This window comes from Lycorma delicatula, chromosome 6 (genome assembly GCF_047948215.1).
Source record: "Lycorma delicatula isolate Av1 chromosome 6, ASM4794821v1, whole genome shotgun sequence".
In the NCBI taxonomy this organism is placed as follows: domain Eukaryota; kingdom Metazoa; phylum Arthropoda; class Insecta; order Hemiptera; family Fulgoridae; genus Lycorma; species Lycorma delicatula.
Window position 1 is genome coordinate 32,386,852 of NC_134460.1, and position 27,730 is coordinate 32,414,581.

The 27,730-nt window shown below is 28.4% G+C and overlaps 1 protein-coding gene across 2 annotated transcripts in view; it reads left to right on the forward strand.

Annotated features, from left to right (window-relative positions):
• Plc21C (Phospholipase C at 21C) overlaps window positions 1–27,730 on the forward strand; it is a 275,613-nt gene that overhangs the window by 156,324 nt on the left and 91,559 nt on the right. For both annotated transcript variants that reach the window (XM_075369551.1, XM_075369552.1), the window contains exons 2-5: window positions 3,733–3,810; window positions 12,564–12,632; window positions 15,667–15,804; window positions 25,838–25,971. In XM_075369551.1, coding sequence (XP_075225666.1) covers window positions 3,733–3,810; window positions 12,564–12,632; window positions 15,667–15,804; window positions 25,838–25,971 — 419 coding nt within the window. The remainder of the gene's footprint in view (window positions 1–3,732; window positions 3,811–12,563; window positions 12,633–15,666; window positions 15,805–25,837; window positions 25,972–27,730) is intronic.

Consider the following 27,730-nt stretch of genomic DNA (forward strand, 5'->3'; position numbering starts at 1 on the left):
AACTCAGCATAGTTCTTCAGCTTGTGAGAAAGAACCTTATCATTGCCATTTTTAATAAATTTCAGAACGATTTGAAAAAAATCTTTCTACTGATTTATTTAAAGTAAAATTAAAAAATTATCTTTTATAGAAACAACGTTAATCTGTTGATGAATCTTTAACTAAAAATTAATTCAGTGAAATTTCCATATATCAATTTACCATTTACATGAGTATGCGATCAAATAATTTTCATTAATGTCTTCTGAATTATTAATATTTTTTTATATTTAGCATTTTTATGTATTTACTTTATTATTTCATATGTTTATATTTTTAATAATTAATATCAATTTAAATCAGATATATTTTCTATCCATTAATTGTATATTTTGTGTTGCTGCTATGATAAAAATTTTACCATGGTTTCCCTTGATCCAACCAGGCAAATGCTGAGACAGTTCCCCTTTTTTTATCAGCAGAGTGACATATCTACCCTGTTCCTGATGTGATTGTACATTGTGTTATTATCCTACTGATCAGAATAAAATATTTATTTATATAAAAGCATTAGTAAAAATTAAGATAAAAAAAAATATAAAAAGTAAAGATTGTTAATATTAGAATTTTGTTAGTTTTTGTATACAATTATTTGTTACTCAGAAACAGCGGTGCTGGTTTTTTTTATTATTTTATTGCCGATGAGTTTTTAGTCAGATAACTTTGTTTCCTAGCCAAAATAAAATAAGATATAAAAATTCTTCACTGCATGAAATAAATATTATAAACTTAAATAAATACTAAAAAAGAAACACAGTAAAGGAAATAACGATACTACTCAATTTTTCTTTAAATTTCTACATCCTGAGAAGATCAGTACCAAATTTAAAACACATTACTTATTAACTGTGAATTTAGTGTTATTTCAAAAAGTCAAAAACTGAAAGAAGAATTAATTAGTTTTATTTTTAGTCCAGTAAAAAGTTTTTTTACATGTGTGAAAAATCCATTTTTAAGAAATGCAAAAGTCAAGAAACCAATGCCTTGATAAAAATATGAAAAGGTTGTGTAAAAAGTTGATGTTAAATTAGAGGATGTACAAGGATTGATTGGGATGAGTATTTGGTTTTTTTTTTTACTTTCAGGTTTTCAACAACTAATTTTCTCGATATTTTATGAGAAAATATGAATGTTATGATATCGAGCTATGAATCATTGGACTAATAGCAAGTTGTGATAATAGAAAAATGAGAAAAACATTTTAAATTGTCGATTAAGATGATGTATTTTTGTTTTAAAAACTCTTCTAACAAAATTATTTGTTAAAAAAATTTTAGCAGGACCACCACAAGAATTTTTTCTACAGAGTAAAGAGAAAATTGAAGTTGGTCCATTTGGTCAAGATGCTTGAACGCAGATTAAAAAATGTTTTGTGTTTTATTTTTTTATCTAAGGATTAATTAACTGATAAAAATACCAGTAGTAGGGGTTAGGAGTTTTGGTAAGTTATGATTTTTTACATTTGCTACATTGAAAGAAATCTTGTGCATCTCAATGAATCCCCTTGTGATGAAGTAAGCATAAACTTCCAGTAGTGAAACCATGTTTAATGAACTGAATCTTGTTGCTCACTGAAATTAAATAACATTGGGTGCAGTTCTATGGTAAATTGATGATTGCAAGCTGATGGCATTAATTGCGATAGGGGTTGTTCACAAATAATGTAATGCAGTTGTAGTGGAAAGGGGTTCAGTCTAGCATTACAATGTAGGGGAAATTCATTACGGTTATGTAATTGTTTTAATATTTGCATTGGCTGTTACTTGCGCCATTGTATTTTGTTGAAAAAATATCAATCGGATTTTAAAATGTTGAAAATTCTCAGACATGTAAATTAAACGGATTGAGATAATATTAGCCCAGTTTAGTAGTAAAAATGATTGTTTTCTTAAATTTAGTGTGTTTTTTTCATTAGCATCACATAAATATATTGTTAAAATACACATTTTATACGTATGTATTTTTATTACGGTCATTAAAATGTTTTCTTGTCATTAAAATTTATATGGCTCATGTAGTTCAATTCCAAAAAAATTATGTACCAAGAAAAAGTGGCTCTTTTTCCTCTAAATAAACTGAAAAAGTAATACTACATAAATGAAAAAATAAAAATATTATTCCTTGAATTGCAATTTTAAATCCCAAATTTCATTTGGAAATTAAATTTAGTGGTCGTTAACCAATAAAATTTCAAAGCAGGGCCAATAATGAACTGCACCCAGCATTCTCAAAGCACAGCTTTGGCATTTACATTTTCCTGTAATGTTACATAATACTCTTTAATTACGTAATAGTTTTTAATAATAATGTAATAATTACGTTAATATAAGTAACGTAATAATTGTGTAATACTCTTTAATTAAAGTCTTTTAATTTCTGTAATACTCTTTAATTTCCAGGATATTATTTCCTGAGTCATTTTCATGTATTAACAACAAGGCAGTAATTGCCATAATGATTCAGTTTACCATTTAATTTTTTTTTAAACTTTTATTTATTATTAATTTTACAAAACTTTATACTAGAGCAGGCTGTGTCTAACTTTTACATAACATTAGGCAGGGAAGTGGTAAATGCATGGCTCTTATTATGGGAAGAGATCTCTTCAAACCTCGTAAAAAAAAGTAAAAAAAAAAGGTTGCTGGGATAAATATTGAAGCATCCACAGTTAGTGAATTTAGCCCTAAATGGATGCATGTCAAGGGTAAAAACACTAAAGAGAATGGTTGAAGTATATGAAATAAACAATTAGGATGTAAGAGGTAAGTTGACATCAGAAGACTGCCTGAGAATAGAAGTACATAAAACCAGTTAAATTGAACGTAATTAAAAGTAAAAATTTTATTAAGATTATTCTAAAACTGTTTGTAAAAAGTTCAGCTTTGAAATTTTTTAATTTTTAACTATGCAAGCAGAAGTTACTTTTCTTGGTTTATAGGTATAAACTTAAGTTTAACCCACTGGGTTGGTCTAGTGGTGAATTTGTCTTCCAAATCAGCTGACTGGGAAGTCGAGAGTTCCAGCATTCAAGTCCTAGTAATGGCAGTTACTTTGATACGGATTTGAATACTAGGTCATGGATACTTCTGGTGTTCTTTGGTGGTTGGATTTCAATTAACCACACATTTCAGGAATGGTCAAACTAAGACTGTACAAGACTACACTTCAATTACACTCATACATATCATCCTCATTCATCCTCTAAAGTAATACCTGAACGGTAATTACCAGAGGCTAAATTAACTTAGGCAATTTAAAAAAATTTGTTTTTTAGACCATAAAAAATTCAACTTTTTGAAAATAAAAAAAGTAATGTCAGGTGATGCTAAAATATCCTAACTTACACGCTATAAATCCATATGTGTACAGATTTGTAAGAAATAAAGTAAAGATGGAGTAACACTTTTAACCTGATTTTCATACTTTTTTTCTATAGGTTGTAATAAAAAAGTAATACTGCTGCAATAAGAAGTCTTCCTACCAATATTTTATACAGTTGTAGGTAATTTTAATTGCTGTAAACTAAACAAATGTGATTTCTTCCAGTAATTTGTGAAAATTGTTAAAAAAATTTGTGCAAAATTTTTGTATTTTACTTAAAAATAGTTTTATATATTTTAAAGAAGATCCATTCAAATCTGGATTTTCTGTTTTATACATTTGGGAATATTATTATTTAAATTTCTTTTCCAGGATTCTGGGCAAGGTACTCCTGTAACCTTGAAGGTAGATGAAAATGGATTCTACCTTCACTGGATCGATCAGAACAAGGTATTAGTGTATATTTTACTTATTTTTTTTTTTATGAACTACTGCTCCATTCTACTTATAGTATGGTCAGTGACTAGTTGGATAAACCTTTTACAACACTCTCTCTCCATAGCTTTATCTTACACCTCTATTTGGATCTTTGCTTAGTATATTTTTTAAATGGTTTTCTTATCTTGTCGTAAGATTGTTAGATATCTTCATAATATATCTTTATCATTATCTTTTGTTTTACTGTGCTTTCAGTTTTCTTCTTACCTCAAAATTTGATTCATTATTTTTTTTTTTGTTGGAACGAGTTATAAATTTTATTATTTATATTTTCAGTGACATTCAATTTCATAGTCACTAGATAAATTTTTACTGTACATTTGTGAACTTTATCCATTTATGTTATGTAATAATAAAACCTTTTTGTTAAGAGTAACCTGATTAATTCTGATTTTAAAAATATTGATAATTGCTAGTTTCTGTAGAGTTTGAATAGTTTTTGTAGATTTTTGAAAATTTTTAGTTATTTTTCCTGTGTAGATTAATGCAATAAGAATAATCTTTATTGAGAAAAACATGTAGGATTAACATTTGTAAATATTTTTAAATTATTTTATTTCAGATTTTATATATTTTTATTATTATTAAATTAAAAGTTTAGTTTAATAAAAAAAATAATAATTTAGGTTAAATTTGAAATAACTGTGGGTTTGTAGAATATCATGTTGAAATCCAGTCTTATCAACATAAATGAGAGAGATTTTCCCTGTAATTCATAATGATGCATTTTTTGCATAATTGTTTGCCATGCATCTATCTTATCTGCTTTGCAATAGTGCAGTGTTGTTTGTAGGTAATTTTTAAAAAATTGATTTTGTTTGAATATGAAGAGTGAAAAAAATTCTTATCAACTGTTTTTTTTTTTTTTTTTTTTTAGCAATGTATCCATTTATTTGATTAAAATTATTTTCTAATTAGGGGTGTGTGAAAATATTTTAAATATCTATTTACAGATGATAAATTGTACCAGTGTATGGCAAAAGTATAACATAAGAATTTAAAAAAATTACTGATTTTATTTATTGTTGTTTAAATAATTTATGTTATATGTTCAGTGTTTTCACCTTCAAGAATACATAGTTCAAATCTGCCTGGCACACTTTTATAAATTCATTTATTATGAGACTTAAGTCTGCTTTTTTAAATTCTGGATTAAATATTCTAAGCTCTCAATTATTTGCAATCATTTTTGAGTAGTCAAGTCCTTGATCATACCCCAGAAAAAAAAAATCCATTTGCATAATTAGTCTGTGATTGTGAATCCAACTCAGTAGCTGAATATCAACCAATTACTCCTTGTGTAAAGCTTATTGATGTAATTACAAATTGGTGTGATATAATTTGGTGGGGCACTTCATTTTGATTTATAATTGTCTAGTTATTACAACAAAAAAAATGCATTTCCTATAAGCCTAAAATATGGTATTGTACTCCAAATATCCACACCAAGTTGTTGAGTTAGATAGGTTTATGTCTTTTTGGGTACCAGTGTGTGCAGTTAAATTGTTAATTCACCCATTAACATTGAAACTAGCCTTGTCAACCATATAATTTTACAGAATGAGTCTAGATCACACTACACTAATTGAATATCAATTTCAAAATCGATATGCTTCATCTTGGCCATTGTGTAAACATTGAATTTTTTGTACATAAAATTCCTTGAACTGACCTTCTAATGTAACCCAGAAGCTATTCCAAGGACTATTTAATTTCCAAGGACTTTGAGTCATGGTTAATCAAACATTTATATTATTTTTTATTTTAAGTTCTTGTGTATCCAGATGTTGATGCATCCATTCAGATTCATGATCTTTAAATTTGTCTTATAAGTTGTACGCTGCTGAATGAGCTGGCAGATTTGAATCGGAATGTTTATTCCACTTTTTAATTACAACTGTTATCATTATCTTTTAAATCAACTAATTTAATAACATATTTTTTTGATTTTTAGAACTCTTTTGAAATTATTAATATTTGATCTTTGTGTGAGGTATTAGATGTGGTAAAAGAACTGTTTTGAGTAGGTTAAGATAATTTTAAGAATTATTTACAATCTCCTGAAACAACTGCATAAACACCAGCTTAAAGTTTTGGTTTATTAACTTTACATACAGAAAAAATTACTATATGCTAGTTCAGTCTAATTGCATTTGTTTCTTCTTCAGTTCACCCGGTATCATAGATTGGTCATAAACTGGCATCTTGTTCTATTTATCCACTACTACTATCCCCTGATCCTTTCTACCTCTCTACCCTCTCTAATAATATCCTTCTTCCTCTACCCTCTCTAATAATATCCTCCTAAATTCTATCCAGTCACTTTTTCCCCAGTTTTCCTCTTGGTTTCTTTCCATTTACCTTTCAATTCAATGCTTTGTATGCTTTTCTTTCTTTCCTTTTATTCTCTTTACATGGTCAAACCATCTGAGACTTGCTCTTTCTCTCTTGTGCAACATACTTTTTGTTTTTCTGAGATCCCTTTCTTCCACATTGTATGAAATTTCATCTCATTAGCTTATTGTTTACTTACTTACTATCCTTTTGCAACTTAATCCTTTGTTTGCACTATATGTTAGAATTGGCATGAACTACCTCTTGAGTAACACCTCTACATTTACTTCCTTATTCGATAGTAGTCTTCTTATTAAAATTTTTTCCCATTCTGTAATCTTCATCCTATCTCCACCAATCCTGCCAACCTCTGCTTGTTCACTATTCACATATCTAGACTCATTCTAAATATTTTACCCTGTAGTTTTAGCTTTTTTCTTTGTTATCTTTCTTTTCTGGTTATCAGAGATAACCAGAAAAGAAAGATAACTCATTTCAAGGTTACTCATTTCTTTAAAAAGGTATTACTCATTTCTTTATTTACTTTTGTACTTTCATTGCATTCCATTCATCTTTGTAGCCCAGATTTCATGAGGCATTCTTCAAACTTCATTTTCAATTTCAATCCATGTGTCAAAATTATCAGCAAAGAACCAGACCTTCTCTTCACTTTCCCTAGTGTCTCCTTTGATTATTTACAAATTTCAATCATTGCTGTTGTTTATTTTAATAAATTTAGCAGTAGTGTCATTTTTCACAACTGCTGTTCTTAACTATCAATTAATTTTCTTTTTTGTAAAGTAAAATTTGCACTAATATATATACAGCAGTGATTTATTTTTGTAATTATTATTTTATTTTTTGTCGAATATGAGATTGAAAAATTTGAAATAGTATATAGAAAAGTGATTTTCTCTTTTACTTGTGTAATATACGAGGTGTGTTCAAGAGGTAACAAGAATTTTGAAATTTTGTGGGTTGTATTAGTCCGATTCTCGGAATTTTCTCATTGTTGTATTTGTAAACATGTCTGAAAAGTATCTGTACATTTTTAGCCATATTGGATGTTTAGTCTGTTGTCAGCTGTCAAAAGGATGACACATGTTTGTTTAAATTTTAATATAAGAATGGAATAAAGTGTAGCAATGTTTTAAAAATGTTAAATATTGCTTTTGATGAGTCTGCTATGAGTAAAGCGAGGGTTTATGAGTGATATAAGCGTTTCCAAGAAGCTCATGAAGATGTTGAAAATGATGAGCGCCCTGGACGCCCCAGCACATTAACAACTGATGAAAATGTGGAAAAAGTGAAAGAAAATGATTATGAATGATCGCTGAATCACAATCAGAGAAGTCGCTGATGATGTTGGATCATGCCATGAAATTTTTTCAGATGTTTTTGTTATGAAATGTGTGACAGCAAAATTGTTGAATTTTGAACAAAAACAGCAGCAAATTGAAGTTACTCAGGAGTCGCTAAATGAAGTCAATAACAATGCAGAACTATTGAAACGTTTCATAACAGGTGATGAAATATGGGTTTATGGGTATGATGTCGAAACTAAGGTTCAATCGTCCCAGTGGAGGCATTCTGGTTCACCAAGACTGAAAAAACTTCGACAAGTACGGTCGAATGTGAAGGTTATGCTCATCGTGTTCTTCGATTTTAATGACATAGTGCGTCATGAGTTCTTGCACAAGGTTAAACAATCAGTAAGGAGTATTACCTACTAGTTTAACGCTGTTTGCATGAAGCAATCCAAAAAAATGCTTGGATTTGTGGCAAAACAATTCATGGCTTTTGCACCACGATAATGTGCCTGCTCACACTGCATTGCTTGTTCGTCAATTTTTAGCCAAAAACAACACTGTAATGATACCCCAGCTGCCGTATTTGCCAGACATAGCTCCATGTGACTTTTTCTATTCGCAAAAATAAAGAGAACCTTAAAGGGTCATCGTTTTACAACCATAGATGAGATTAAAAGTGAATTGCTGAACAAGCTACACACTATTCCAAAGATCGAGTTCCAGAAGTGTTTCGGGGATTGGAAAAAGCACTGGCATAAGTTTATAATATCTACTGGGGACTATTTTGAAGGGAATAACATTCTTGTATACAAATAGATTCTTTCCAAAAAACAAAAATTCTTGTTTCCTTTTTGAACACACCTCATATATCTTACTTTGTATGGTAGTTTGTCTATATTTTAAATAGTGTTTCTGACAATTGGTTATAAAAGTTGAACAGCCATAAAACTTATTTTTCATTCAAATTATTATGTAGAATGAATTATACAAATTATGTTTGAATTATGATTAAATTTAATAACATTTTAAAATTAGCATTAGGAAGTAATTACTGTAGTTTGTATTTAGCTCTTGTACTATTTGATTTGCATAAGTGCATAAATGTACCTAAATCTAACCACAATCAACTTTGATGAGAACAAATTTTTATTTTAAAGAACAATCTGTTATAGAGTATAATTATGTAACTTTTTGTTGTCTCCTTTTTCTAAATGTTTAAAGTGTTTTGTTTGTCAAATATTTAGAAAAATGGGTCTGTTCTAAATCATCCTTAGTATCATAATGATCTGATTATGTTTTCTACATTGGTTGCTCCTAATTATATTATTAAATATTTTTTTTAATTATAACTATATGCATATCATTAAAAATGACATCATGCTTCTTCCTTGTCAAGGGGTCCTTTCATTTGGGGGTCCTGGTTTCAAATTCCAGTAAGGCATGACATTTTTTATACTCTAAAAAATTACATTTTCATCTTCTGTATAAGCCTCTGTGGTAAATTAATTCATTTAGTAAAAAAATAAGTAGATAAATATATATATATATAGTATTTTTTATCATTTGTAGTAAATTATGTTTTAATCACACAATAAATAGAATAGGAAGAATTAATACTGATAAATAATAAGTAAGAATGAGTCATATATATATATATATTAATAACATTTTAAAAGTTATTACTATGCCCAAAATTTTTTCATATATTAGAGGGAAGTCCTTAACTGAGCAGAGGCAGTATATAAAATGCATCACATAAAGGGGTACATTATTTGTTGCTATACACTGTCTTTTTCAATCTTTATGATGGCTGTGATACATTTAAAGTATAGTGGTTAAAGTAGCACTAGCTAGATTTCTTTCTTTAAGAATAGTGTTGTCTACTCTGTAGCTAGTATCTATGATGAAGATAGTGGTGTCACTTGTAAGACCAAATATCATGCATTTCAGTTGACATGGCCCATTGGTATGTATCAGTGTCTTTGTTCAGTGAAGAAGAAACCACCTTGTTCATTGGGAAATCACTTCATTCTTCATTTAACTTTATCTTCCTGGCCTGGGATGTTTGTTATCTTTAAAAGAATGATTGTTTCTTTTAGGTAGCTGATTTCTCATGTCTTATCATACATCTATTATAGTTTGGCTTAACATACATAAATTAAATATATACATATAAGTAAAAATTAAAAAAAAAAAAGTTTATGCTTTCAAATATACAGCTATTATCAGTTTATAAATGGGGTACTGTACTTTATTGGCAAATTCCTGTCATCAAATTAATGAAAAAAGTTCATAGAAAAATAGATTGGAAATTTTTGTATTTGAGTTAAGAGTGCCAAAAGATTTCAGCTAGATTTCTGCTCTAACTTAAATAATGCTAAAATCCCTGTTGAAAAAATGTATAATTTTATGTGCAATCTTGCATGAAAAATTGAAAAAAATTTATCCCAGGACTATACCTCTAGTAGTTTCTTTGATAATTATAAAACCCAAATATCGGCGTTGAAAAGCAAAAGGTACGTTTTAGGTTTGGTGTAAATTTAGTTTGTTAAGTTACCAGTAACCAAATAAGATATAAGATAAACTCTAGAAAATTTAATTACAAATAAAAATGATATAATTAAATTGAATAAAAGCTAAATAAACTTTTTTAAAGTCTTATTTTAACTGAAAACCAAACAGAACAAAAAGATTCTGAAAATTTTGAACTATAAATGATGAGAGAAGCTCATCATTTATAGATAATCCCTTACTTGAGAGACCAATTTTCTCCAAGTATAACGAGTTCATCTCATTACAAGTGCCAAAATCATCCTCAGAGGGTGGATGAGCAGTGATGGTTACAGGGTATTCTGATGCAATAGGGTAGGAAGTTGTTCCTAAAATTAGAGGAACTTCTTCAGGAAGTCTAAAAGTGGAAAACCAGTGTATTAAAAATCCTAGTGATTATTTTTTTGCATTACACTATGATGCTGACTTCTTATGTTAAGTGTTCCAGAATTAAAATAGCTTCTCATTCGGATTTATGGGAGAAACAACAAAAGAAGTTAAAGAACTGATTGTGTATAGGATGTATTATGTATAGGATTGTCAGGACATGCTTACAGAATGGAGAGATAGAGAATCTCAAAAAGGAAATGAAAATAAATAAAAATATATATTTGGAATGCGTGAAGTTAGGTGGAAAGGACAAGTTGAAATGAAGAGTGGAGAAGTTACCCTATTCTATTTTGAAAGAAAGAAAGAAAGAAAAAATGGAATGGCAAAAATTATCTGGAATAAAGTAGGAATATGGGTGCAGAAAGTGTTATATAAATGATAAATATTATTAAGAATTGGTATCTTACCAAAAAATTAGTTATTACATAAATATATATATACCAACAACAATGTTAAAAAAAAGAAGATTTTGAAGAGGTATGTGATAGTATTGAAGATGTATTTTAACACCTATGTTGTCAAAAAGGACACCTATGTTATAAAAGGATAACTCCTTTTCCTCAAGTCATTTTGTAACAAGATGGAAACCCAATTTTGATACTTCAGCCTCTACCTGATTCTGCACATTTTTATTGAATAAACAAATTAATATTTTATTGATATTTAAAAACATTATAACCTCTTGCAGGAATATTATTATTTTCTTATACAGAGCATGTCAGTAAAGAGGGAAAATTTAAAAGCTTGGTTATTCATTTGATGTTTGGATGAGGCCACTGAACTTGATGGTATATTGTCAGTCATTTGACAGCGGCCAGGTGCACATCATGCTTTCTGTGTTAAGTCATTTTACAAAAATGGTGACTTTATGACAACTTTACAACTGTTATTTTGCAGTCGGTTCAATATTCCATATCATGGGCGGGTACCCCAACAAAACCCACGAGTTAACCCATAAGTTAATTGCATGAGCAATTAACTTATGGGTTAAAAGGTTTCAGGAAACGTTGTATAGTCCAAGGTTACATACCAAAAGTAATGGTGAAAGTATGGTGTGCACTTCTGTCATATGGCATTATTGAACTATAGTTTTTTCAAAATGGTAAAGGAAATGCTACAACCGTTACTGCAGCACATAACACAAGCATGGCCTCCTCAACATTTTTGAGGCAAAAATTAGTTGGATTTCCAAGATTGCACGGTTGCAGCAAGATGATATTACAAACAGTACCACTTGTGTATCTATTACTGCTTTAAGAGAACTCTTTCTGAATCATGTTATATCTAAATAATGGGGACATTGTTTGACTGGCTAGATTCCTGATTTGTCTGTATATGACTTTTTACTTGTTTGCTCAAGAGCAAGTTGAATGTCGAGTGACTGCAAATGTTACTGAACTAAAATTAAAAATTCAAGAAATTCACACATTATCGTGGCCATGTTGCAGTGAGTAATGGAAAAGTTTTCAAAAGATTACAAGGCTGCATAGATCATAATGGCTTGTCCAGCATTATGTTTTAAAAATAAAATGACATGTCTTATTTAACAGAAAATTCTAGAAACATTCATATTTAAATAAAAAGTTATTTAAATACAGGAGTTTAAAATTTTTCTGCTTCACTTATGTACTTTGTACTGTAATTTTTTTTACTTTCTGCATTATAAGAGTTTGAAGATAAGTGTAATTATGTTCTAGTGTCTTAACAAATTACCTGTATTTATTGGCGTAATTCACACATCTTTTATCTAAAAGAATTTGTAACCTCTATGCGGGAAATGATTTTATGTAGGTTCATAATGAAACTAAAATGTGATAATCAGTGAATATGATATTTATTTGACTAAATATTTTTTTTAATATTTTTTTAAAATTCAGTTGCTGAAATTGCATGAGTAAATATGGTATGTTAAATGTTTATTATACAATTGTTGGTAGTATATGCTACTGTACAATTAAATTAGTATCCAGTTGCTTATGTTGCTTCTGGAGATGTTAATGACAGTGATCATATTGAGTAGTTGATTAGTAAATGTTTTATTCTAGTTAGTATCCTAAATGTATAATAATTGAAATGCAAATATTACACTTGATATTAATTATACTGTATTTGTTTTTGCAGGAGATGGATCTGCTTGACATAGCTACAATAAGAGACATAAGAACTGGGAAGCAAGCGAAAATCCCAAAGGTGAAGCATAAATATTTTATAAATTATTACAATTACATTAAATGCAATGTTGGATATGTTAATTTCTCAATCAATAATTGCAGTTATTCACTCATTTGTCTCTCTTCTCAGCAAATGTAATAGTGTGTCAATTTTTGCTGGGTTTCTAGCCACATAGGATTGATTCCCAGGCAGTGAATGAGGTGATGTTACTGGAAGGAATCTTGTGCTCTGCCAATTTTTGAGAATTTCTGTAATATTTTTTCTTTTGTCTGGTGCATGCTTCATTAAATTTTGATTAAAGTCAGCTCAGCAGAATGAGTGTTTTACAATTAAATCTGTCTGTCCAAGTCATTTGCTGTGAAATTACTCCTTTGTTATTTGTGTTAGGGCCTACCACATTAATTCATGGATGGATACTGCTTGTCATCTGGTGATTCTCTATTATCCCTTGGATAACTGCCATGTAATGGTGTGTCACATCCTATTTAAATTATATGTGTTGTAGGTTTAAACTCACATTCAGAATTGCAGTGTTTTGGATGAAACCAATTGAAATTGAGTTGATGTGGTTGAAATTGAGAAACTTTCCTAATTGTCGAAGTCAGTTATACTTTTACTTTATTTTCCATTTACTTTTCTTATTTACTTGGAGTCATTTGTCATGCCTTCCTTAATTAGTTCCATTTCATGTATATAATTTATCTATCACTTAATATTTATTTTTCTAAGAGGTGCATCCTTATGCTGCTTCACATGTTAAAATTTTCTTGTCGGTGAGAGTCCATTTACGTAACTCCTACACCATATATTTGCAATGTAATACATGCATTACACTGCACAAAGATACTTGATTTTGTTTATTTATTACTTATATATTTAACAATTAGTATCTTTGTCTTCCTTATTGTGAAAATTTGATGTATTATTTTTATCTTTTAAAGCATCTAAAAATCTTTAAAAAATTTTATGCTAATATTCTACCTTTTTTTGATTTAAAAAACACATAAATTTAAGCAGCACATTAAGTTTTAACAACAATATAAGCTTTCAGGTAAAAGTTTTCTTAAGTAAAGAATTATGATAGAACTAGTTAGGAGTCATACACTAAAGGGAAAAATAAGTTTAAATGATTGAGTTCTATAAAAAATAACTTTTTTTTCCCCCTAATATGAACCCATACTTTCATTAGTAACAGAAAAAGTCCCTGCTATAAATCTTTTCACATTTTGAGATACCAAAGCTCAAACATATACAAATTTTGATTATAAAATTCCTTTTGTCAGACATCAGCATGTATATAAAACCAAATTGAAATTTGTAAATTTTTTTTGTATTAGAAAAACAGAAATAAAGTTTATTATTTTCACCTCTTTTTTGTAGATATATTATGTAAGTTGTGTTTATTGTGATGTGAATGAACAATTTTGTTTGTCTTAATAAAATTTTGTTTGGCTCTGATAAATGTTGTAAAAAATAAATTTGGTCTTAAATATTGCCTGTGAATTATTTAGCTATGTAAAGTGAAGTACTTCAGACTGTATGCATTTGTGAAATTATTGTAATTTATAAATATTTCTATTTTCTGTTATTTTTCGGTGCTTAACAAAAATATGATCTTCAATTGTGTCTCGATTAAAAATAATTGTAGGATATATTTTTAACAGAGATAAACACTTGCTACGAAGTATATTTTTAATTTTATATTTCAATCTTACATAACTACTTCTGTTTACTTGGTACATTTATCACTTAATTAAGCTATCCTATAATCTGTTCTAAATTCACTAAGTTATATCCTGTTGTAATCATAATGATGTATTACTGATGTTCTCCAATTGGTTGACTCACCAGTATGATTTAAGAGTAGTTTAAAGAGCTTTTGCATAATTTTCTCAGTACCACCACATTCTTATAATGTTTGTGTTGTAGAAAGCATCAACTAGATGGCTAATTCAACTATTAGATGGCAAATTCAAACAACGTTTAATATTATATTGTTGCTTCTAACCTCATTCTTTATTGTTATTTTCATACTGCATATTATTATATTTCAGGTAATGTGATTTATTTTATTGAAGTACACTTTATTACTTTAATAATTTAAATTGTTATATTACAAATGATGGTACTGTTATTATTGTGCAGTAATAGTATCAAGTTACTGTTAATCATCAATTCACTGAATAAAAAATTATTCGTCTGTGTGGCGCATAATTGATTTTACATACAATTAAAAAATGTTATGTATTACGTAACTTTGTTAGTCTGTGTTGTATCATAACAAATAAGAAATAGATTAATTATATATTTATAATAAAAGACTGTTCAATGCTTTATAAGATTGTCTTTCCTAGGACAATGAAAGTACAGCAGTGCTGTCTCCTTATCAGTACTTTCTTTGTTAGGTTATAAACATCATGAAAATAAAGTCATAACAGGTTATTGAGAATAGCTGTACAGTGATGTATATACCGGGTGATATTTAAGTATGAAAACACCATTATACTGCATATCTGAGAAGTATTTACAGGCAGAAAGAAATGGGGTTCTACATAGTTAAAAAAAGTCTGCATTAAGGTGAGTTTTTAATTTTTGTCTGCCTTGCCATATTGAAGCAAATTAAATTTTTTTTTAAGTAGGAAGGTGAACATATGACACATTATTTTTATGTAAAATTTTATAAGGAAAACAATGCTGACACTCATTTTTCTGTTAATGCCTTCGTTATCAAGTTATAAGCATTCAAAGTTACTATGACGGAAAAGTGTTAACAATAAAACGAAGTAAAACATGTTGCATGAATAATTTTATTGCAAACGATTTATTTTAAACAATCAGTGTTGAATAATATTTAGAGAATTTTATACTTCTCTTGGGCAGTAATACAAGAAATTGGCAGTTATCCATGAAAGTAGTCTACTTGCAAAAAATTGAAATTTTTATGAGAAGAGGAGGAAATTAAAGATAAAAAATTACGATTAAATGTTAATGGAAATATATTTATATAATCTGCAGGTGTTAAATAAATATATATTTATTATTTTTTTTTTAGGATTCTAAATTACGTCCCATTGTAACAATGGGTTCACAGGATACACTTGAAGAAAAGACTGTTACTATATGCTGTGGGTCTGATTTTGTAAATTTGTCTTTCATTAACTTTTGCTGCACAAAAAGGGAAATCGCACAGGTATATCATTTATACGGAAATATTACTGATATAATGTAAGTTACTTTACACATTCATTATAATTTCTATTCATTTTGTTTGTCCAGTTACTTACACAAGTATATCTACAATTACAATTTAAGTATAAGAGTTTCACTGTTATTTACTGAGAATCGAATATGGTTTACTGGGACTAGTATCTAATATCTAGAATTTTAAACAGTAATTATTGAATTATAGTGAAATATTTTAGTTGTGGATATATATTTTTATAGAAAGAAGATATAGAAGTATTTTACAAATAAGAAGTACTGTATTTTACAATTTTAGAAATAATAAGTAATGTATGAAAAAATTGAGAGATTTTAAAGCTATAAAATCTGTACTTTACCCTAATATAAATAAGGAGAAATGTAGTAATATACGTAGTGCATTTTGTCTGATTGCATTGAATGGTTTTTTTAGAGCTAGGTTTACATTTAATGAAATTTTAAGATTTTTTAAACCATTATAGACATTTATTTATAACGATTTGTTCGTTAAATGTTTAAATGATTTTAAAATTGTTGATAGTTACAAATAACTCGCTTTCATATTGTGTAGGAATTATTTTTGCAAAGTTCCTTTCAGAGCTAATTATAAGATTTCTTCTTTAGTGGAGTACCCAATGTGGTGTTGTTATTAATAGTACCTGGATTAAAAAAGTTATAAAAATGTCATTATGTAATTGAATAATATACTCTATCTACATAGTATTTTTTCATTTAATGAATCTGTTTTGTAATATTTGTTGTCTGTGTTCTGTTTCTATAAAGAGATTTGAAAAGTTTATTCTGTTATGCATAATGCCTGTACATGTTTCTATATGTGTGGGTGAATGTGCATCTAATCTGTCTGATTAGTATTTAATGTAACTGCTATAGTTTAATTTGAATACTGGGTTGTTGGTAAGAATGGCTTTTATTAATATGTTGTATGATTTTGGGTTTTTTGTTTGTAGTTTTGAAAATGATAAAAAATTGTGTAATGTAATTTGCCGTAATCAGCAATAAAAATTGCGTGAAAATAATAACTATTCACAAATTTTACTACAATCTGATATCTTCATTTGAGGAAAACAAAATACATTAAACAAATAAATACAACCTAGATTAAATGTATTTCTTGATCATTTTTTCTAAAATCTTGAAAGTATTGAAGATCTAAATGATGTTTCCTGAAAATTAAACAAAAAAATTGCAGAAAGTTTTCTAACCTTTTTTTAAAAATAGTTATTTCTAACAACAGCGTTGTGCTGGTTACTTCATTGATTAAGAAGCAGCATAATTAGTTCTGAAAGACAAAGGATTTGTCTTTGAAAGACAAAGAATTTTGAATTGCGTTGTTATTAACTTTTAGAAATCACAAATTATCATGCAGTTTACAAGTAGAAATATTCTTTTGTTTACCATTCAATTAACCGGTTTTGATTTGATAAGGGATGTGAAATTTATGTAAATAATTTGAATTTTTACTAATTTTGAAAGTAAATGTATCAGGAATATATATATTTCTCTAAAATCTCTTGAAACTTGCCCATTAGCATTAGTAATTTTGAAATGTAGATCTGCTAATGGTATGAAAAAACTTTACTTAAAGTTCTTTGAATAATTTTTTTTTCTAGTTAACTTGACCAGTTGTCATTATTTAAATAAATTTATTTGGCTTTTATACCACCTACATGTATTTTAAATATGGATAGAAATCTTGGAGATTATTTACCTTTTTACTACAAACACAAAACTTGTTGGTAAATAGTACAAGATTTATTATTTGTTTATTATATTTTATTCAGCTATTCAAAAATGTCAGCTAATTTAGGACTTTTATTCTTTTTATCTTTAAAATTTTTGGAGTGTAGGCATAGTGAAGTTTAATTATATTATATAATATTAATTTTCAAATAACTTTATACATACACACACATGAGCGTGCACACACACATGAGCGTGCACACACACACACATTAGTTTATTTAAATTAAATTTTTTGTAGGCTGTATCTCCTTTGTATGTAAAGTCTAGCCAATTATGTAATATAAAACTTATTTAGCCATTTCACAAAGTAAGAATTATTGAACATTCTTACCTTACTTTTTTTCCATTAAAGCGCTTTCGGGCATAAGCCCATCTTCGGTAATGTTTTTTTTTTAATTTTACTTTTTTACATTTACACAATAGACAATAACAAATATTTGTTCTTTTAATAAAAAAAAATTAAATTTAAAATGTTATAAAATTAAAATTTCCTTTAACATGCTATCTATATGTAATACAACAAGTAAAGGTATTAACATATAGATAGTATGTTCAAGGAAATTTTAATGGTTTTTTTTTTTTATTGACAAATATTTGTTCTATAAATTTTAATGTATCACATTATCTTTTGTGTAAATGTAAAAAAAAGTAAAATTTAAAACAAAAACATTACTGAAGATGTGCTTATTCCTGAAAGCGCCTTAATGAAAAAAAAAAAAAAATTAAGTAAGAATATTTTTTAATTCTGTACTTTGTGGAGTGGTTGAATAAGTTTTATGTTATATTATTAGCTAGTATATATATTTTTTTTAAGTCTACAAAAGGTGTAATATACATGTAATTTTCATTTAAAACTAAATGTTTCATAATGAGAAAACTGTATTATCGTATAAATAAAGTTACTAAAAAATTAATTAATTTACCAAATTTTAAATTAAATAATAGATATTTAAAAGTGAAATCTTAATTATTGCAAACTTTTGTTATAAACAAAACAGAAAATTACAAATTTATGTTACTGAATAGCTATACAGAATGTAAATTTCTGGAAGTGGGAATTGTGTAACTAACTGAAATAATTAATATCGATTCCTTTAAAAAACTAAATTGCATTCATCTTGTACTTTTGGCAAATGGAATTGACTTCATCAAAGCTAATGACATTTCTCATCATAAGAAATTACATTTTCTTTATAAATTTCCTGTAATACTAAAGTGAGTTTTTACTGCTTTTAAGACTGAGGTCCTGTAATGCATTAAGATACACAAACTTTTTAGTTATATAGGATATGCATTCAGAATATATTTTTGGTCATCACTCCATCACTCCTTTGATAATTAATCCATAAAAAGGAATGATTTTTTTTATGTGTTCCATATTTCAGAATTTTAGTAATACGTGGAATTGGTGCATATTAATCCAAATTAGTGAGGTTTAGTGTATTTATATGCATATAAATTTTTTAACATACTCTTCTTTGTTAGAAATCTTCTTTGTTCTCAGACTTTTGTAACTTTTAAAATGATTCAATTAAATTATTAATCACTGGTTGTTTTAATAGATTATATCTTTTTTACATATTTACATTTTGGAATCAATGTCTGATCTAATATAAGAAATTATTTCTTTATTTAATTATTTGCTAAGATTAATTTAAAATAAACATCGTGTCATTTAAAGAACTTATCTTGTTAAACAACCAAATTCTCTCATGAAACTAGATTAGTTCTGTCATAAATTTGACTTGAACAGTGAACCTGATACTGGATGTTGAATAAAATCTGTGCTACTTTTGACCATCCTGTGTGAATGACAGGTTATATACTAAAATGAATATTATTTAACAGTCTGATGACAAAACGTGTTTCATTTCTTCTATATTTTTCATCCCTCTCATGTAGAACACTGTTTTAAGAAAAAATGGTACATTAATTAATAGTCTGTTACTACTCCTTGGGGCTGGATTTGTTTCAATTATGAACACAATCCCAAGGAAAAATCAGTGGTTATTCATCCCTGTACTTCTTTGTCTTTGTATAGATAATTGTCACCATCATCCTCGACAGTGCATGTCATGTCTGTTCATTCTGCAGCATTCTCCCATGACATTACTGATACTAAGCATGCTGATTTCTTTCAGGCATGCTGGAAGAACTGGTCATATTTCAACACTGTTCTGTTCTGCGGAGACCTCCCTTCCTCAGTAGTTAGTCATACTTGGCAGAGGGTCTCAATGCCCGCATGCACAGATATGTTTTGAAGCAATCGTGACCAGTCAGGAACCGGTCACTTGTATTCCATTTCCCCATGTTTGTGATCCAAACATCTCTGGAAATCTATGATCAGTCTGTAGGTCTCTCTACCCTACATTGACTGATCCCAACATTAATTGATTTATATTATCTGTCTATAAGAAGAATACATTTGTATTTTTTAATACATGTAAAGCATCTGCGTTACAAGAACAATCAAAGTTGCTTTCTTTGAGAATACTTATGTTTCCTAAACAGCCAGTCCCTGTGTGATTTGATTGTAGGTGTCTCTACAGGAGTTAGTGTCAACTGTATTTTGGTATAGTTTGAATGAATATTTGGCTCTGTTAAAAAGGAAGTCAAAAACCATTTCACTCTACTTCACCAGTAAGCCTGACTTGGGATGTTATTAAGAATGGTTATCATCTTATGGATAACAGCTACCATCTTCTAGAGTGACTTAAGTTTTTTATTTCAGTTCATATATTTGCAATCTTTGTTACTTAATGTTGATCCCAATATGGTTAAAAGTGATTATTTTATTTCTTTAGAATAGTATTATAATTTGTAGTTTGAAGTATAGATTTTTTTTCAATTTTTATCATTGATTAAATGGATTTTTAAACTTCATGGGTTATGAAATGTATTTTTTTTCATTCATATAAATAATATGTTTTAAGAATATAATTATTCAGATCTCAATATATGATTCTTTGCCTTGAGCCAGTTCCTTTGTAACATGTTCATTTTCATTCTCCTCTACTCCCATTTAAACTTTGAAGAGTTATTGATAGTTACTACTTCCTTTTAGTTGTCCATAAGTTTTTTTTTATTGACTATTTTTTCACCTTTTACTAATTCTTCTAGCACTGTTCTAGTTTTAACTAGCTGCTCAGCACGGCTTCACAACCAGGCATTGCTTAGCTGTGCTCTTTGGGGCATAAAAGGAAATTCTGTTTTTGAAAACTGATTTATTTATCGTAAATTTTGTAAAAATACACTTAACTTTAATTATAGTTATAGAATTCACTAAAATTTTACAAAATAACTGTTTTCCACTCAACTCATGAGGTACAGCCAAATGCGTGTTTTCCTTTTTTTTATAGACTTGAAAATTTTATCAAGACATCATTTATTTTTGTGTGCCTCACATTAACTTTGTACTATGAAAAATTACTGTAATTAAAAGATTTTTACTATTTATTTTTCTGTACTTTAATTATTCATTTAGATTTGTTATTCCTCTTTCACAATTTTAATGTTAGCCCTTGTACTGTCATCAAATAAGCTGTTTGAATTTTTTAAATTGGTTGTACCATCCTGGATATATATCTGAATTTCAGAAAAAGAGAATGAATGGACAACCAGATCATTGAGAATATATCTTTTGTTGGCAAACGTTAGTCCTTGTACTGCTAGCAAATACACTGTTATTATTTTAATAGTGTAATATATATATATATATATATAATGAAATGGTCGTTATTAATAATTACACAGTGATATTAATAATATATATATATATATATATTAATATACATTTTACATATATATTGATATGTATGCAATATATCGATTTATAATAATATAACAAGTATACACCTGACTACTACGAGACATGTACTAACAAATCGGGATTTTCTGCTAGTGATTGGTACATTCCAGTGCTAAGCTAAGGGAGACACACACACTTACAAATGCCCTGTAGTAAGGTAGGATTAATCCTTCTTTGTAATTTGATCCCCAGCTAGTTAGATTTCCTATTCTGATAATGTGTCTATTCTCATTCATTCTTCTCATTAGCTTTTATTCTCCTCCTCTGCATATCTATTTAATATTTTCCAATCTACTAGATGCTCAAATTTTAATTTTAGGATTTCTTTTTACCTAACATAACTTTACAAGATGCTTCTTCAAGTCATAACTAAATCTCACTACTTAATAAATGTTTTTTTCTATGAAATGCTTCTTCGTTTTTTCTCCTTTTCATTTTTGCAGTTGTATGTTTAAGTAGTACTTAATATCTATACTATTGTTAACTTGTTCAATTCTCTTCTCTTGTATGTATATACATTCATTGGTTTATAGTCTCATATACTTGTTATTTTTTGTTTCTCTAACATTGATATTAATTCCATATTCTGTTATAATTATAATGTCTTAATTTTGAAATCACCTGTTGAATGTATTGTCTATTTAATATCCTAAAAAATCACTTCTGCAAACTTTATAAAATTTATTTTTCTTTCTTTGAAACTGATCACTTTACTTACGTTCTGAAATTTTTTTGATCATTCTTCAACATACATATTACCTAATGTTAGGGGTATGCCGCAACCTTGCTTTACCTTACTTGCCGCCTTTCTATGTCAAACCTCTCTAATTGTGCATCTATAATTTTTTTCATAACTGTTCTTTGATTCAAATTAATTCTCTAATTAGCACTACTTCTACTACAAAGTGTTTATTTTAAAATAAGTTGTTCAGTTTTTCTACTATTATACAACTAGAATAATTTTATTCAGAAACATTTGGTAATATAATGATTTAAAATTTACTGTTTTTATTTATTTATTTAGTAAATAAATATGAATAAGAATTGCTAAAAAAACAAAATCTACCTTCATGATAAATATATTTTGTTTTTTTTTTTGTCTTGACTGGTTTGATACAGCTGATTTGACTGGTTTGATACAGCTTTCCAAGATTCTGTCTAGTGCCAATCGTTTCATTTTGATATACCCACTACATTCTACATCCCTCACAATTAGTTTTTCCAAACGTTGCTTGCCTGCACAAATTTTCCCATCTTCATGTACCTCTAATATTAAAGCGACTATTCCAGGATGCCTTAATATGTGGCCTATAAGTCTGTCTCTTCTTTTAACTATATTTTTTCAAATGCTTCTTTCTTGTTTCTTTTCCTGTTTCATCCATATTTAGTAATTCTACTTCTCAAATAACAAAATTCTACAAAATTTACTTTCATTTTATTCTTGTTTATTTTCATGTGGTAGTTCTTGCATAGGACTTCATCCATGCCATTCATTGTTTCTTCTAAATTTTTTTACTCTCAGCAAGAATTACTATATCATCAGCAAATCGTAGTACCTTTTCACCTTGCAGTGTTACTCGGGATGTTCTTTAACATCATTAATTGTTAGTTCTATGTAAAGATTAAAAGGTAATGGGGATAGGGAACATCCTTGTTGGACTTTCTTTACAACTTCTTTCTTATGTTCTTCAATTGTTACTGTTGCAATTTGGTTCCTGTAAATATTAGCAATTGTTCTTTTATCTCTATACTTGAACCCTAAATTTTTAAAAATGCCATTTTATTTCATTGTACGTTATCAAATGCCTTTTCTAAGTATATAAATGCCAAGTATGTTTGTTTGTTTTTCTTTAATCTTTCTTCTACTATTAATCTGAGTGCTAAAATTGCTTCCCATGTCCCTATACTTTTCCTGAAACCAAATTGGTGTTCTCCTAACACTTCTTTCACTCTCCTCTCAGTTCTTCTGTACCGAATTCTAGTTAAGATTTTTGATGCATGAGTAGTTAAGCTAATTGTTCTGTTTACTTCATGTTTATCTGCTCCTGCTTTTTTGGTATCATGACAATAACACTCTTTTTGAAGTCTGATGGAACTTCCCCTTTTTTGTAATTATTACACACTAGTTTGTATAATCTATCTATCGCCTTCTCATCTGCACTGCGCAGTAATTCTGCGGGTATCCTGTCTATCCCAGGAGCCTTTTTATCATTCAAATCTGTTAAATTCAGATCTCAGTATTTTATCTCCCTTTTCATCATCTTCAACTTCCTCTTCTTCCTCTTTAACAACACTTTCTAATTCATTTCCTTCATATAACTCTTCAATATATTCCACCCACCTATTGGTCTTTTCTTTCGTATTACAAATCGGCATACAATCTTTGTTTAACACATTATTAAATTTCAATTTACATACCACAAAATTCTCCTTAACTTTCCTGTATGCTCTGTCTACTTTACCGATGATCATTTCTCTTTCCACTTCTGAACACTTTTCTTTAATTCACCCTTCTTTTGCTAATTTGCATTTCCTGTTTATAGTATTTCTTAATTGTCAATAGTTCCTTTTACTTTCTTCATCATTAGCATTCTTATACTTTTTACGTTCAACCATCAGCTGTAATATATCCTTTGATATACAAGATTTTCTACCAGTTCTCTTTGTTCCGCCTAAGTTTGCTTCTGCTGATTTAACATTCTCCCATTCTTCTATATATTCTACCTTACCTTTTTTATTCAGACTTCTTGCGATGTCCTCAAAGATTTTCTTTACCTTCTCTCCCTCAAGCTTCTCTAAATTCCATCAATTCATCTGACACCTTTTCTTCGGGTTTTTAAACCTCAATCTACATTTCATCATCACTAAATTATGGTCCTATCAATATCTGCTCCAGGATAAGCTTTACAGTCAACGAGTTGATTTCTAAATCTTTGCTTAAACATGATATAATCTATCTGATACCTTGCAGTATCACCTGGCTTTTGCCATGTGTATATTCTTCTGTTATGATTTTTAAACTGGGTGTTGGCAATTACTAAATTATACTTTGTACAAAACTCAATAAATCGGTCCCCTTTTTCATTCCTTTTGCCCAGCCCATATTCACCCACAATATTTCCTTCCTTGCCTTTTCCAATGCTTGCATTCCAATCTCCAACTATCATTAAATTTTCACCAACTTTTATGTGTTTAATGGCTTCATCAATTTTTTCATATACACATTCTATCCCATCATCATTATGGGCACTTGTAGGTATATAGATGTTAACAGTCGTTGTCGGCTTAGGTTTTGATTTTATTACATTGATTCTATTGCTGTGCATTTTGAAATACTCTACTCTCTTCCCTATCTTCTTGTTCATTACAAAATCTACTCCTGCCTGCCCTTTATTTGAAGCTGAGTTAATAATTCTAAAATCACCTGACCAAAAGTCATTTTCCTCTTCCTACCAAACCTCACTAATTCCCACTACATCTACATTTAACCTATCCATTTCCCTGTTTATATTTTCTAATCTACCAACCTTTTTTTAGACTTCTAACTTTTCATGCTTCAACTTGTAGAATGTAATTTTTTTAATTTTCCGGTGATCCTTTCCTTAGTAGTCCCCACCTGGAGATCCAAATGGGGGACTAGCTTACCTGTGGAATATTTTACCAAGGAAGGTGTCTCCATCTTTGTTACATGAAAATGCAGAGAGCTACATTTTCTTGGGGAAAAAAAAGGTGTAGTTTTCCATTGCTTTCAGCTGCACAGTACTCAGAAGATTGAATGATGTTGATATGGCCGTTAACAACTATGACTTACACCCTTAACAACTACTGAAAGAGCTGCTGCCCTCTTTCAGGAATCATTCCTTAATTTAGCTCACAACAGATACCTCTCCGATATATTTTGTAGAAAATTAATACTTATATTAAAAAAAAATTACTCAAAATCTAATTTAAAATTTGTAACTGGTTTAAAATCTTTATTCGAGTTAGCTATCTCTGAAGTAGAAAGTCAGTATCCCACTGTTGAAGTATCTTGACTGTCTTATTTGATACTAACTTATTTTATATATAATGTAATTTGATTATTAATTTAATGTGTAATTGTTCTCATAGTTATTTTAACTAAATAAATGTTTAATATAGAAGTAATCTTGTACGGAATTCTTTGCAAAAATGTTTTTCTAATGTAATTAATTTTGTGTGTTGTTGATTGATAGTACTCTCTTTTTAAGTTACTAATATATTTATGTGAATGTAACAAGAAGCAAGCTATTATAATTTAAATAGTTTAAAGTATATGCACATTAAGTAATTTACAATTAAATGCATTGTGTTTGATGTTTCTTTATTTTATTCTCAATCTGTATGTGTGTGTGTATATTTGCTTGTTTTTGTATATACGTATGTACTCAAATGTAGTATTTTTACACGTTATTGTGGTATGTGGTTGTAGCTTTGGACAGATGAGCTGTTGAAGTTAGCATACAACTTGGTACAGTTGAATAGTTCTGCCATCAGATTCCTGCAGAAAGCGCATACTAAACTATTATTATCACTTGATAAAACTGGAAAAATACCAATTAAGAAGTAAGCATAATGTTAGATCTTTAGTTACTTGATATCTTTGTGTTATTTTATTAAATAATATAAATATAATACAACCTTATAATTATTGTTCTGTTTTAATGCTTTATTAAAATATTCTTATAACACTTTTTTAACTGTTTGAATTGTTTAATATTTTGTTTTACTAATTTTATCAAATAATTAACAGTCAGACAGGCTTTGTCATATTATTTCAACTGGCAGTTTTAAAGGTAAATCTACCATTCTGAATTTAAAGTTAGTTTACTGGAAAGCAGTGGTTATTCATTTGATAATAATAATTCTTATTTTATTATTTGTTTGTTATTCAACTGAATTCATTCTAACACTATTTAGTAATATTATTATTATTATTATTATTATTATTATTATTATTAGTGTATAACTTAAGATACATAACAGTTACATATTTAATTTTAATTATTAATTATTTGGTAGTTTTGATATTCACCAGAGAATATTGTTGACATTCTCTTATTTTGGTCTTTCATGGTAGTAACATATGTAAATATATATATTTTTCTTAAGTCAATTCCTTTGGGAATCATATTTCTCTGTACTATACAAACTGTATTTATCTGATCAACCTAAGTACAGAATTAATAAATAAAATAAAATAGGATGATATTTACCTTATTCCATTATGCATGCAAGAGCGCTTTCACAAATTACTCACATCATCAGTTGCTCCACATAACTTTTTACAAATATTCTTATCAAATTACATATTAAAATCACAATTAAAATTGAGATTAAAAATCATTTTATGTTATATTTAAGATTTAAAATTTAAAGATTCTTAAAATTTCTTCTTCCAAATGGAAATTAAAATTAAATACTTTTAGAAAAAATTAAAATTAAAAATTGTATATATAGAAATATGAAGTCATTTACTAAAATAAAATAAAAAATAAAAAATAAAAATAAAATATATAATTAAAAAATAGAAATCCATGTGGACTAGCTAGCCAAAGTTATGTGACTGTGATGTGATTTAAATTAATTATTTATTTATGAATAAATATTAATTATTTATAGATATAAAACCTTTAATTGTATAAGTACATATAAGCCTTGTGCTTGCTTGCACACACGCACACACACAAACATAAAAACACACACAGAAGAGTGTGGGTCTGATCAAAAAGTAACAAGAATTTTTTAATTGCGCCTGTTATCTTGTCAATTGAGTCCATCTTTATTATGTGTATTGCTATTACTGTCAGTGACATATGTGTTAATTTTCACCTCAAATCAGCTGCAAGTTTGTATTTGGCAAGCAAAATAGCAAGATATGCTTTACTGTATTCTGCGATTTTTTGTTTGGAAAAATGTTGGTTCAGATATTTTGTTTGAATTTTTACAGTAAAAACAGATTTAAGTGTAGAAAAGTTTTTAAAATGTTAAAAAAGGCCTTTGGCAATGATGCTTCGTCACAACCAGGTGAAAGATCTTTTAAATTCTGGACGAAAAATTCTTTTTGGAGTTTCAATTCTCCAGTGATGTATTAATATTTTAAGCTGGTCAGCTCTAAATAATTGGGTGTTGCTGCTATTTGGAGAGCACTATCTTTCAAAGTGTAAATGATCTGAGGGAGTAATGTCACAAAGGGACTCTCCAACACACAACAGGTGTTCTTCCCATCTGAGGGACTCTGGATGGAAACAACTTCTGCTTGGTAGGGATCTTAAGCTTTCTTTTGGATAGTCTTATTTGTATTTTACTGTAGTTCTGTATAGAA